General features: G+C 39.5%; 1 protein-coding gene across 2 annotated transcripts in view; it reads right to left on the reverse strand.

The window, feature by feature from the left end:
* The window catches only part of LOC307045317 (protein yippee-like 1), a 36,632-nt gene extending 24,082 nt beyond the window's left edge, over positions 1-12,550 (reverse strand). The window contains exons 1-3 of one of the 2 annotated variants that reach the window (XM_079690892.1): positions 12,002-12,550; positions 3,792-3,922; positions 2,375-2,659 (exon numbers count right to left, since the gene is read on the reverse strand). In XM_079690892.1, the coding sequence (XP_079547018.1) occupies positions 2,375-2,491 (117 nt within the window). In that variant the 5' untranslated portion in view covers positions 2,492-2,659; positions 3,792-3,922; positions 12,002-12,550. Of the gene's footprint in view, positions 1-2,374; positions 2,660-3,791; positions 3,923-9,004; positions 11,640-12,001 lie in introns of those variants that run through there. The other variant, XM_079690893.1, reaches the window with a different exon arrangement.
* Positions 12,551-15,099: the final 2,549 nt, after the last annotated feature.

The raw sequence follows: 15,099 nt of genomic DNA on the forward strand, positions 1-15,099 counted from the left end.
GCCACTTAGAAAAATAACTCTAAAGTGGATGAAAGACCCTAAAACTCAATTACTTTTACACTATAGTTCGACTTCATAGGAAGAGATTTCAGAGGTCTATACAAGGTTGAACAGGCATTCGAGCAAAAGCAAAGCCCTGACACATCCACGCTTCTTATCACTTTTTAGGGGGGTTTCATGTAGTGAATGCTTATATTTGTGGGCCATAGTAAATGTTTTGTCTACTACAGAAGAAAATGAAGTACAATACATAGACGTTAAGGTCAATTTGAAAGAGTCAGCTTACTTCCTCCATCTTAGCCCTGCATAAAAACAAAATGTTCTTAATGTCTGAACCAAGTCTACGCACAATCATATTGCACTTGAGACTTTCTAAATGGGACATGAAGCATTACGTTTTGTTCACAATAAATCTAAAAGATTTTCTGCTATATATTACTTCAATATGAGTTTAAGAAGATCTCTTTTGAATTCAAACTATCACTTGCAGATGTTTTTCTGTCACAACTTTGAAAACGCTTGAATTAAACAACTGTCACATCTTATTTCTATGAAGCATAAATCCCCTTGGGTTTTTCTTATTTGTAAGCAATTAAAAAAAAGCACAATGGACGGTGAGAACTTGCAATATGCATGAAAACATGAAAATAAATCATGACTTTAACTTTAGCAATAATGAGTATCTTGATATCAAGGCGGACAGAATTATAACAAAACAAAACAGTGAAACACTGAAACACTTTGGCAGTGAAGCAAACCTCCTATTTCTGAAAGTAAAACCTCCGAGGTCTAAGCGAGCCACAGCAGCAACACTTTCACATTTTCCCTTTAATTATTGTAATCAAATACAGCAACAGAAACACAAATAGCCAAAGCAGTAAGTACAAAATCTGACCACAGAAATTGACTACAAAAATAAAACCAGGAGCAGCTGTCATCAAAGCCTCTGAGAATTTATCGACAGAAATAAACCCCAGATGCAAGACCAGGCTTCGAAGATGCAATAAGGTGGGTGAGCGTGAGCGTATCATAAAATTACAATGCTGTCAAACCCAAAGTGACATTAGCCCCAACTAATACCAGAGGACAACAACTCAATCACTGCTGAGATGTCACAGTTAAGCCTAGGACCATAGACTGTATATATAAAGCCTAGGACAGACTTATTTATTTCCAAACTTTCACAAGGACTTCATCTTCATGGCTCGTTATGTCATCCAAAAGCCGACTAAAGAGACCCCAACCTGACACATTTAAGTGCTAAATGTTGCTTACGTTTCGCACTCTCCTCCTACCACTTTTTTAAAGCTGCATTGATCAAATGTTTGATATTAACATTTGATCACCCAACAATGTTGGCCATAACAAACAAACCCATAGAAAGTCTCTCATCTCTAATTGCTCTTGTAGCCTCTTTAAGCTCATTGTTTTGGTTTTACGGCTATTTTACAACAAGGTTTCTTTCTTATTTAACTTGTTTCCCGGAACGCAAGTTCTTAATGAACAACCTTAGACAAACCCACTGCACACTTCCCACTAATCACCAAACAGCAAACACATACATATAACTTAATCCTAAACACAACGAACTGTTTAGCAGAGACAGATATCCTTTTCAGGAGTTGGTGGAGACCATAACTGAGCTAAAATAAAGATAGAATGAAAGTAGCTCCATTAATGTTGCGTGTGTAAACAAGAAACTGGGATGTGTGTGTATTTTGTGATGGAAGTTGGATTAGGTGATGAATCGTGGGCTATAGGAGCACCACTGTAATGTAGCCGGGGAGCTAACTGCTAACTTGCTTGTCTGCCAAAGTTAACTGTCATTTAGCTAGCTACATACCCTTGATAGTGCTGAGCAAGTTCAATCCATATGTAATAAATCTAAGGGGTGTAGAGTACGTGTTACCAGGGTTGGGGAGTAAGTTGTTATAACATTTATTATACGTTATCAAATTATGTTATCAAATTTAAAATCTATATCATTTTTTAACCATTAAACATTACTGAAAGAAAAATACGTAATTGAACCAAGCTACTAAAAAGCTGGTGATTACAAAGGGGGATTTTTTATTTAAAAAAACGTTTTATTTTGTTGCCCAGTTCCAATGTTAAATTCAAGTTATATTGAAGTACCTATAATACAAGTGTTTTAGTTTTAAAATATTGTTGTTTCCAAAATATTATACAAAATATCACTTTTGATTAACTGTACATTCTTTTTTTGATTAATATAGTGCATTTCTTTTTGTTAATATTACAATTTGTTCTGCTGTTTTTTAGCCTTTGTTATTTCTATATACAGATACAGAGGGAGCCGTTGGTTGTCATATGAAATGTCTCAGGGTGCAGAAGCAGAGTGAAGCAGCTGTACCTTGGAGATGAGCTCGTCGTGGTTGGCCAGGTGCGCCCGGCAGTGGATGCAGCTGTAGGTGCGGTGGCAGCTAGGCAGGTAAGCCTGGAAGGTCTTTGACTTGGTCATCTTCACCATGTCAGTGGGGCAGGGCTCCTCGCTGGTGTCCGGGCTGGCACTGGAAGAGTTGCAGCTCTGCTGGACTTGCTGACAGAAGAAGCACTGGAAGATGCAAGCCAAAGCCGCCGTTGTTGTGGAGTGGGTGTGTGGCACGCTCCACACAAACACCACAGGAGAAAATCAAACCTGCAGGGCCAAAAGGAAAAGAAAATGTGGTGAGAGACGAGTCCCATACTTTCTATTTTTAGAGCTCATTACTTGTATTGCCTTCCCAATATTAAACTCTGCCTGTTCCTCAGAAGCAAGCATTTTATCTATTATGTGATCACACCCGCATGTTGTTGCCTACCAACAGGGCTGTGCGATAATGCAACCTAATATTATGACACGCCAAACCAACTATTGTTCGTGTAAAGCCACAGAACACGTTTCACTTGATCACAAACTACTTTTTATTTAAAGTCTACATCAGGAGCATGAGGTTTTTTTGTTTGTTTGCATGACAGGAAAAGCATGTTTTTCACAAAATCTCTTTAAAGCAAGACAACTTCATTCTCTTCAACGTTGTGTTTTATTATAATAGACTGGGGAGGCTGTGGCTCAGTGGAATAGTGCGCTGAACTTAGTGAATCAGGGGATAGCAGGTTCAAACCCCACTGCAGTCAGCATGTCGTTGTGTCTCTGGGCAAGACACTTCACCCCAAATTGCTCCTGTGGGGATTGTCCACATTATTGAGTATGTAAGTCGCTTTCGATAAAAGCGTCCAACAAATGACATGTAATGTAATGTAATTATTATATTATTATTGGGATCTGTGAATCACTGTGTCTATTTAAAGTACAATTTTAGAATTTCTATTATGATGTTTATTCACAATTATAATGGCATGCAATATAATAACAAATATTTCCTTGAACTGTTGATAATTACACAGGAAACAGTACATCGAGACATCAGTTTAACAAGACGTTACTTATGGTATTTGTTTTGGTAGCATCAAGCTATCAATTGAAATATGCTAGGTTTTCTAATCAACCAGAATACTAGTGTATTTATTTATTTTATATTTGTAGTTTGGGCTATCATTCCTATCAATTATCATGAACAGATTGTACTGTTCAACAAAGTGAGAAATCTTTTGGTTTGTTAATAACCCCTGTGTTTGGAAAACTACGTGCAGACTACAGCAGCGAGTGCAGTTTGTCAAGTTGAACCAGGAGGACTGTCTGGAAAGTGTAACTGATGTCCAACCCAAATAATTGGAGTTATAACTTTACTGTTTGCCTTTGTAGTCCTTTACAAAGGAGTTTGGCTAACCTCTGGGTTTGTTTACGGACTGTCGGATCATCTGCTCGTGTTTCTGGCCCCGCCGGACTCCTCTTTAGTGTCCTCGTTCCCCGATCTCTGCAGAAGTGTTCAGGTCCTCTACTCCAGTGAAAGTTCCAACTCTGCAGTGAAGAAACAAGAACATATATAAACATACATCATATATGAGAAGTACACATTTCAGAATCAATATACATATCACTGGATTAGAATTATTGATGATTTAATGGCCTCATTTATATTATGTTTTAATACATTTGTATATTGCTTAGTTGCTTAATATTATAATATATCAATAATAATATTTTTGGGTGATATATATATTTTGTTATTAATAAAAACATTTAAAGTACCCTAATATATTCCAACAATTCTTTTACTCTATACAATTGTCATCACTTACAGAAACCCAAATTATAAAAAAGGTGATCCAAGTTGTATACAAATGGAACATGATTTGATCAAAAGCATACACAACTAAACAGGGGAGACAAAAAGTACACAGAAAAATACAGCATAACAGAAAATACTGTTATAGAAGCTTCATCATGTTGTCATGGCTCAGATGAGTTTAGCATACCTGCAGGGGAGTCAGGTTTACAATAACATCTATTCAGACGTACAAAAAAATACTGTGTTTCAACACACAACATGATTTACTGTCAAAAAGCAAAAGACTTTTAAACCAACATTAACATCGTCAGACACATTAGGTTTTATCCAACCTATTCATATAATATATTTTCTCTCCCTCCTTTAATATGTTTTCCATCCTTTAAGACCCTTATCATTTATCTTGTTTATTGACTTATCATTATTAATAGATTTGTTTGTTTGCGTCCGTTGTTTAGAGGGTTATAAAACCTCAGCTGTCAAAGAAAGTGTTGTCCCTGTAAATACAGGACTGTCTCAGAAAATTAGAATATTGTGATAAAGTTCTTTATTTTCTGTAATGCAATTAAAAAAACAAAAATGTCATACATTCTGGATTCATTACAAATCAACTGAAATATTGCAAGCCTTTTATTATTTTAATATTGCTGATTATGGCATACAGCTTAAGAAAACTCAAAAATCCTATCTCAAAAAATTAGAATAGTTCCTCAGACCAAGTAAAAAAAAAAAGATTTATAACAGCAAAACACAATCAAACATTTGAAAATGTCCATTAATGCACTCAGTACTTGGTTGGGAATCCTTTTGCACGGATTACTGCATCAATGCGGCGTGGCATGGAGGCAATCAGCCTGTGGCATTGCTGAGGTGTTATGGATGCCCAGGATGCTTCAATAGCGGCCTTTAGCTCATTAGCATTATTGGGTCTGGTGTCTTTCAGCTTCTTCTTCACAATACCCCACATATTCTCTATGGGGTTCAGGTCAGGGGAATTTGCAGGCCAATCGAGGACAGTAATGCCATGGTCAGTACACCAGTTACTGGTGGTTTTGGCACTGTGGGCAGGTGCCAGATCATGCTGGAAAATGAATTCCTCATCTCCATAGAGCTTTTCAGCAGACGGAAGCATGTAGTGCTCTAAAATCTCTTGGTACACAGCTGCATTTACTCTGGGCTTGATGAAACACAGTGGACCAACACCAGCAGCTGACATGGCTCCCCAAACCATCGCTGACTGTGGGAACTTCACACTGGATTTCAAGCAACTTGGATTTTGCTCCTCTCCAGCCTTTCTCCAGACTCTGGCGCCTTGACTTCCAAATGAAATACAAAACTTGCTTTCGTCTGAAAAGAGGACTTTGGACCACTGTGCAACTGTCCAGTGCTTATTTTCCTTAGCCCAAGTCAGACGCCTCTTCCGTTGTCTTGAGTTCAGAAGTGGCTTGACCTTGGGAATACGGCTATTGTAGCCCATTTCCCGGACACGTCTGTGAACAGTGACTTTTGATACCTGGACTCCAGCTACAGTCCACTGTCTTTGAAGCTCCCCCAAATTCTGGAAGCGACTCTTCTTCACAATGCTGTTAAGGCTGCGGTCATCTCTCTTGGTTGTGCAGCGTTTCCTGCCACATTTCCCCCTTCCAACAGACTTTTTGTGGATGTGCTTTGAAACTGCACTCTGTGAACAGCTTGCTCTTTGAGAAATTTCTTTTTGTGTCTTACCCTCCTGATGGAGGGTGTCAATGACGGTCCTCTGGACAGCAGTCAGATCAGCAGTCTTCCCCATACTTGTGATTTAGTTTACTGAACCAAGCTGAGTGTTTTTCAAGGCTCAGGAAACCCTTGCAGGTGTTTCGAGTTAATTAGACGATTCAAGTGATTCGTTGAACACCCTACTAGTATACTTTTTCATGATATTCTAATATTTAGAGATAGGATATTTGAGTTTTCTTAAGCTGTATGCCATAATCAGCAATATTAAAATAATAAAAGGCTTGCAATATTTCAGTTGATTTGTAATGAATCCAGAATGTATGACATTTTTTTTTTTTTTTTAAATTGCATTACAGAAAATAAAGAACTTTATCACAATATTCTAATTTTCTGAGACGGTCCTGTATGTGTTTGGAGATGTAGGCTGTTAGTGTCTTGTATCTATGTTATCATCAAATCATAGCTTTAAAATCATGTTGATGCTGCTCTGATCTTTATGGCACGACTTTGATTTTGTTGAAACTGGATCATATTTAATTTGAAAAAATGTGCCCCTGCTTTAGTGCCGACCTGTAGCATGCGAGTCATAAAAATACAATTTGATTAACTGATTGATAACGCTGCATTATTAAATAGTTGGCCACTTGGGGGCAGCAGAAGAAGCTATATAAAAAAAGATAACACATAGAAAGTGCTGCAGGAAATATTCCTAAAACCTCATACAAACTCAGTGGCTAACACAACATTTTAACATATTCTTTTACGACATAAAATACGTTAATTTACCCACTTTTAAATTTGGAAGCTTTTATGGGTCTTGAAATAGGCCTGGCTAACAAGTGGCTACATGTGATTCCTTAACATCATCCCACTGCCAACCACTCTGTGTTCATGCATTCATTTGAATACTAACTTGTTGATGCCAGAGGTCAGAGGAGAATGGCCAGACTGGTTCAAGATGATAGAAAGTCAACAGTAACTCAAATAACCACTCAATACAACCAAGGTATGCAGAAGAGCATCTCTGAGCGCACAACACGCTGAACATTGAAGCAGGTGGGCTACAGCAGCAGAAGACCACACCGGTGCCCCTCCTCCGCTAAGAACAGGAAACTGAGGCTACAATTTGCACGGACAATAGAAGATTGGAAAAATGTTGCCTGGTCTGATGAGTCTCAATTTCTGCTGTGACATCATCTCAAACTGGTTTCTAGAACATGACAATGAGCTGACTTTACTCAATGGCCTCCACAGTCACCAGAACTAAATCCAATAGAGCACCCTGGGGATGTGGTGGAACGAGAGGTTCACATCATGGATGTGCAGCGGACAAATCTGCAGCAACTGCGTGATGCCATCATGTCAATATGGACCAGCATCTCTGAGGGATGTTTCCAGCACCTTGGTGAGTCTATGCCACGAAGAATTAAGGCAGCTCTGTAGGCAAAAGGGGTTCCAACGCAGTACGAACAAGGTGTACCTTATAACGTGATTGTATATTAATATATATATTATACACACATACATAGAGTGAGATGTTAATCACTGTAATGTGAAGGTAGTTTAGAAGTCAAGTATACTGTGTATTGTTAATATGAGTTGCAAAACTATAAAGTAAACAAGTAAAAAGGATAACGTTAAAAAAAAATGCAGTGAAGTAGAAATATCAAGTATCATATTATGAAAATGGTCAAGGGAAAGTACAAGTTCTTCAGGATTGCAATTTAGTACAGAACTTGATTGCATCCAATTGGTTACAATGCACACAATTGTTACCTGATACTTCTGTAAAAGAGTATTTGTACTTATTTAAAAGAAAAAAAGGCAAAACATTGTCCAAAAAATGGCAAGTGTATAAAATATGGGAAAACTACCTATTGTCTTTGAGTAGACAACAATAACCCTGCAGCATCCTGACAGTGAAAACACAACAGGCTTCAATGCAGAAGTTTCCAGTGGAGCTCAATAAACTGCAACAGGAAGAACAACAGCACTGAGACACAGAACAGCAGCCAGACAGAAAACAAAGAGCTTCCGCAACGCAACAGGAAGCAGCCCTGACCTGAAGCATGATTGCCCTGCAAACACAAACATATTTACACAACTTGGAATGCCCAAGACAGGAGGAAATCTGTCAGACTGACCCCGTGGCCCCCAGACGAAACATATTGACATATATGTACTGTATAATCTGCGCAGGTGCCAGGGCATAATCCCTGAATGAACAGGACACAATCCCCTTCTGAATTAGCCCTCCACACACACACACACACACACACACACACACACACACACACACACACACACACACACACACACACACACACACACACACACACACACACACACACACACACACACACACACACACACACACACACACACACACACACACACACACACACACACACACACACACAAGTTTGTTTTGGTCCCTGTAAAGCCAAATTGCTCGCTTCAGTGCATCTGTCAGCCCATGGTCTTATTTGTGTTAACTTTGTATGGTCTTACTTTATAATGTACTGTATGCTTCTTTGAACAGTATAGTTGAAAAAACGTTTAAAGATTCCTTGAATCCTACAAAACATTTTCCTGACACGAGAATTCGTGATTCTTTTGTTACAGGCTTCCTCGTCACATGGTAGCCCACCAGCTCAACATTTGGGATTTCAACGATGTTTTCTTTATTGGGGTACATCAAAAGAGTATTTTAGGGGTAATGTAAGTCGATTCGACAGGTAACACAGCAGGAACAGCTGATATACAAACTGAGCGAGGTGAAAACAAAGAGCACACTGCGTGTCTGGTAACCATTAACAGGAAGAAGTGTCCAGACAAAGACTCGCTCAACACACCACTCTATCTTCCCCTCAGAAAACAGCACATTTATTCCCGACATGTAATTATACCAAAATTATTATATTCCATATAAGTTAATTATTTCACGGCAGGTTCGTGCAGCCCCCCCCTTTTCTTAAATGTGTTTACCCCCAACAAAGAGCAGCATCGCGAGCTCTAGTGCAACAGTGTCTGTGAATCCAGCACGACACCAGAACCAGGCTTTGCGGTAGACATAAACCTGATGCGGTACTCACCACCTGGGTCGGTTCGGAGCAGAAAGCAGCCGAGTGGAAAACTGCTTGCCGAAGAAAGACAGAGGTTTTTTTCAGTTTGTTGTTGTTTTTTTAAGTTGAATAAATCATTGTCGGCGTCCCGGGCAGTGGTCCATGTGTGATGCTGCCAGATGAGAACTTATTGTTGTGTCCTTTATGTGCTGACGGATCTCATTTTTCCCAAAACGGGCTTTTGTTGTGTCTTTTGTGTGCGTAATGGACTGGCTCGTTACTTTGGTAAGAAAACGTCACCACGTGGGAGGGAGATGGAGCTTTAACTGACAGACAGGGCTGACCAATGGGTGGTTGCGCAGCCTTCAGGCTCCCGTGGGAAAGATGGGAACCAGGGTGGGATTAGCATTTTACATTACATTATTACATTGCATTTAGCTGACGCTTTTATCCAAAGCGACTTACAATAAGTGCGTTCGACCAACAAAGTACAAACTTGAAGAAAACAGAATCATATAAGTACATCAGGTTTCATAGAGCTAAAACATTTCAAGTGCTACTCAACTGGCTTTAGATAAGCCAGTCCTTTATTAGTATACAAGTGCTTTGTTAATAGTTATATCGCTCGAAGTGGAGTCGAAAGAGATGAGTTTGAGGTGGTAATACATGTTTTTAGTCTTTTTTTTTTTGTCTGGAGTTAATCTAATCTAATGTTGTATTAGGAATGAATATCCTATTGAATGTGTTTTTAAGCATTTTCAATTGAGTGCAAATCTTCTATTAAAATGTATTGCAACTTCCTAACATATGTAGCCTACACAAACATTGCTTTATTACAATAACAATGTGATTTATATATGTGTATCGTGTGTGTATTGTGAATGAGCTAGAGCTTATATTTCATTGGGTTGTCTGTCTGTCTGTCTGTCTGTCTGTCTGTCTGTCTGTCTGTCTGTCTGTCTGTCTGTCTGTCTGTCTGTCTGTATATATGTATGTATGTATGTATGGCGTATGTTGTTTTCATGTTTTACCTTTGATTGTTTTTGACTATTTCTAGCCTATTCTATAAAGTGTTGCTTATGACATATGTATCGTTATTTAGTTATTAAGGTTAATAAAGGTTATTCCTTCTTTTCCAAGAAAACGTTTTTAGTTGAGGTCAAGTCAAGATACTATATTTTGGATGTTTAAGAAGCGTTAGGTAGTTGACACCAATGTTTACTGCTTTAAAACATTCACTCAAAAGCATCACATGCTAAGTGTTGTTGTGTCAGAGGGATTCACTCAACTAAATCATTAAAATGTTGTGTCAACAGCACTGAACGTTTTTATTATTATGATTTGACATAGCTGAAGTGCATATTTCCCATGCGGTGTGAACGTGACTAACCGAGAGGAGGAGGGTGTGCGAAACTACCCGGATGTGTAAATAAATACAAGATTAGAATATAAATCTGACTTCTCTTCTTTCTCTATAGAAACACATATCATGGTGGTTTGTAATGGTCAGGGACCACCTAAAGCTCTTTGTATTATTTATGGGAAAGCCACATTTTGTTTATTTAGGTTCACTTAAATGAGCAATTGACATTTCTGTATTAATCCCACTGTGGACTGATCAAGTAGCAAAGTGGGCTCAAATCCTTCAACAGATGGGAACCTACCATATTTTTATAAGGATGTCCACACACACACACACACACACACACACACACACACACACACACACACACACACACACACACACACACACACACACACACACACACACACACACACACACACACACACACACACACACACACACACACACACACACACACACACACACACACACACACACACACACACACACAACAGGTTAAGTTTGGAAATAGATCAATATGCCTCTGCCAGGCTATATATTTAGACCATTGAGACATAGCTGACGCTCTCATTTTTCGTTTACAAATTGAAGAACAAAACAGCCTGGCACACACAACACCACCTCCTCCTCCTCCTCCTGCTGCACTGTTTGTGTCAGTACTGCATCATCCTGACATTGAACAGATCCACATCTGAAATAATGCCTAAATGCTTTAAGAATGACATCAAACGAATACAAATAACTCAAATGAAACAGCAATCCGGTTCTTTTCTCCCTAACAGAAGCCTGCCCTCGTCCTACCCTTGCTGTCCTGACGGCGAGCACGCGCGTCCGCTTCGAGACTACAGCCATAACTCATCATTGACTTTTATTCATTTCTTACTGCCATTCATTCATGAATAATATAGACTATGTTGTGTTGCAATACTTCCTAAAATAGTTGCTTCATCATATGGACGCATGTAAACAACATGGGACACTGCAGCTTCCCTCATGGTGCGCGCATGAGCGTTATGAAATCCATCCCTTTTAATGTGTTTTTGTCGCCTGTTCACGTGGCATCATAAGCCCCCCAAAAACTGACCGAGATCTGCATGCAGGGATATGATGATGGTGATAATAGCCAGAAATCATCATCCGCTGCAAGGAGAAGCACATCGGTGTTTTCATTGCTCTTGAATGTAGCCCAACTCGAGGATCAAATTGCAAAACGTGTCTCATTAATTAAAAGAGACATTGGCAGTATAATACAGTGGGTTATTTTAGACCCACCGTTTTAAATCATGCTGAACTGTCATCCTAGAGGAGTAGGAATACATAAGAAAAAACGACAAAAAATACCACTCTTAGAGTTTACAGAGAGCATTGTGCAAATGTGTAAATTGTTACCAGAATGTTAAAATGGTTTCCTGCAGTGAATAGTTGATTAGCCCTACATGTACATGCATCACAACACACAAGAAACCTAATCCTGCGATTAATTTAAGCTGTACAACACAAATACATAAACAGCATGCAGGCTATAAATCCCCTTGTGCAACAGGAAACAAACATACAAAACAGATAGAAAGTCACTACCAATAGACACAGTTTAAAGTGTCTGATGTGATATAACAGCAGGTATTACAGTCATTATTGTTACAAACGCAAGCGGCACTCACCCCCAAAACACTTCTCCTTCCCCCTCTTGGAAACCAAAACAACCCGGAGAAGGAGTCGCTTCCTCCGCTGGAGCTGCAGGATATTATTACAAAACATGTAAAAATGATAATGACACCTTCACGGTCACATATAGCTATTGGGAGTCTGTGTAGTTTGCGCAACGTGCCAGTAAAAAGTCTGCAAAAACATCGATGGATCGTCACTGCACTCTTGTGCCAAATAGTTTTGCGTTGAACCGTGAAAAACTCGGGATTTCTCTGTAGGTCCGGTTCGAGTATAGTCCCATCCGTGAGACGGGTCAGCGTGTGTGCATGTTGGAGCAGCTTGCAGCTTGCAGCTCTTTGAAGGGGTTTAACCTCTATAGCTTCTCCGACATCAGCGACAGGACAGGCAGAGCTGTCCCGTCTGCGGCCTTATTTATACTGAAATCCTAATCAGCTCCGTGATGCGCAGCGCGCTCTGAATAATGCAGAGACACATTCACGACACCGGATATTTTCAAAGAAGACTGTCTGCTCGGGTTTAAAGTGTTTACACTAGGATGGGGATTCATTGGGTGTGCTTGTTTCTGTCTAAAACAAATATCTAAAGTGCAGAATAAGGGCCATTTCATCTACCGGTGCTGCGTTTACGTGCTGCGGGACATAGGAGAGTTTGGAATGGAGCGCACAAAACAAAAATATGGAACATGTCTGAACCATAGGTCTGAACATATCCAACATAAGAATGATCCCAGAGCACATTTTGTTTGTAGCCATTCACCACATCACAGGAATTCAATGAAGATAAAAATCAGCAACGAACACAGAACACACTTAAAAATATGGTTTTAAAAAACGTCAGAATTCCTGTTGGTACCAACAACAAGGGACCATTCTACATAGGCCTACCTGTTGATGAGGGCTTTAACACACTGTTTCTCTCATAGTGGATGGAGTAGATCATTTTTCATTGGGATCTTTTAGTTGTAAGTCTGGGTTATTTATAGCAAGTAGGCCTATGATGAAACATTCAGCATGGGACAAAGAACGAATCAGCCAAAGTAGATTACAGTTTGCAGTATGATTTCATTAGATATTTATAGTGTTAACTGTACACGTGTATTTCAGGCTTAAAGGTTTTTTTTTTTAACTTTTGAATATACTTTGTCACCACTATAGGCCTACGTGGATATTTCATGTTTTTTTGTTATAACGATAGGAGGAAAACTCATGTAGGCCTATGCCATGTCAACAGTTGATAACCTGTTAAAAAGTCAATCTCCTCCCTTTATTATCGTGTGCTTCAGTATTCAACGTTGACTCATCGTGTAGCCTATTTTATAGCCTCTTAAAGGTTAAACACTCCGGCTGCGGGGTGCCTTTCAGCTGTAATTTCCGACCAAAACAACTGAAAGCAGGTCTTCATCTCTAACATCTCTTATCTTTGTAGAGGTATGTGAAGGCATCAGCAGCCTAGCTACACAGCCGCTTCTACAAATAGCCACCAATCAGCGAGAGGGAGAATCTCGAGTCCGGCCCGATTCCAAACCTCTCAGTGAAGTGAGCAGAACACAACTCCAGTCATACTTAGTGGCGTTTCTTTTTTGTAGAAGAACCTCTTCTAGTTTTCAAATATGCGATCCTTGTTTTTTGCAATCGGGCTAATCCGTTGAGATTAAAGGCGGGGCTACACACCCACAGCCAATCAACGCAAGGCCAGACGCTCGACAGCGCGCTCGCGTGGCTAGGTTTGTTTTGGTTGTGCGCGCCACCGATACGAGTGACAAAAGCCAGTTTCCCACAGCGCGCATGCGTGGCCGCATTAAAAGCACGTGGTCAAGAAGGTCAAGTAAACAAACCCCTTAAATCAATACAGTTGATTATTTTTAAATATACATTTGTACTGTAGATGAATGATACATAATTGTCAGGGTTACAATCTTATTTTCAGAATAGCCTACTGCTCACAAATATATTATTATTTAATCTTGATTTCATTTTCTTAACTTTCTTATTTAACTGTATTTATTTTTGTTTTTTATAAAGCGTTTGTAAAGCAAATGGCACACATTGGTATTCATGTTTGTAGATTTAGCCGGTTAATTATTTGTTATTCTTTTTTTAAAGACAGAGGATTACAATGTGTCAACAATTTATTGAAAACTGAACCTTTTAATGTTTTGCAGGCAACATAAAGTGAATGACATTATTTTATGAATAACACTGCTGAATGGACAAAGGACAGACTGCAGTAGATGTTATAGCTGGTACAACAGCGCTCCCTAGAGGACACTGTGGCATTCCACTACATCACACTACTATGAGTGAGATAGTAACGTCTTAATTAACATTAAGGCTTGTTGTGCCATAGATACACTATTATCTATACTACTATTTTCATATTTTGTTGCCAAAAGATAGATTATTAATTAAGAAGCATGCATCAAATATGAAAGATAAAAGTAGAAGTTCCAATACCAGTAATTCATAATTCTTAGGGCTAGGGTTACTTGAAATTGAATTTAAAGTGGACATATCATGCTTTATTTGAATAATATATTGTAGGGCCATACCTATATAAGTTATATTTATAAGTTTTATTTTTCAAAATACCAAACAGATCATGCATTTGATCCATTCCTCATTTTGCTCAATTCACTGCCTTTCATCCTCGGATTCACTGAGAACAGCACCATCTGGTGGCCTGAAATATGTACTACAGCGTCTCCCGCGCTTTCGAACGGCAATGTCCGTGGCTGTCTCCTCCTGATTGGTGGAGTTGGCCCAATAGCCGTAGCGCCAACGTCCTGACGTCAGAAAAGTATTCAAATCTGGATCAGTCTGTGGCCCCGTCTCAGGTCGGTTAAATGAAATCCTTGCTTCCCTCACTTGCGTCGTTTCCCTGCGTTTAGTCCCTCCCACCAGGGAAGCATGGAGGGACGCAAGGAAACCACGAGAAGCAGGGAAATGAGTTTTAAGAGCAATGGGACGTCCTTTCCTCCGGAGCGTCACGTGAAGCGACGTCCGTTTGTGATGACGTCGCATCGTCTGACAGCAGCCAGCTCTGTCCCATGCTCTGTCCCCTTTGTTTTCACAAACACCCCCGCCACACATTT

Source organism: Notothenia rossii (assembly GCF_949606895.1).
Source record: "Notothenia rossii genome assembly, chromosome: 6".
Taxonomy (NCBI): Eukaryota; Metazoa; Chordata; class Actinopteri; order Perciformes; family Nototheniidae; genus Notothenia; species Notothenia rossii.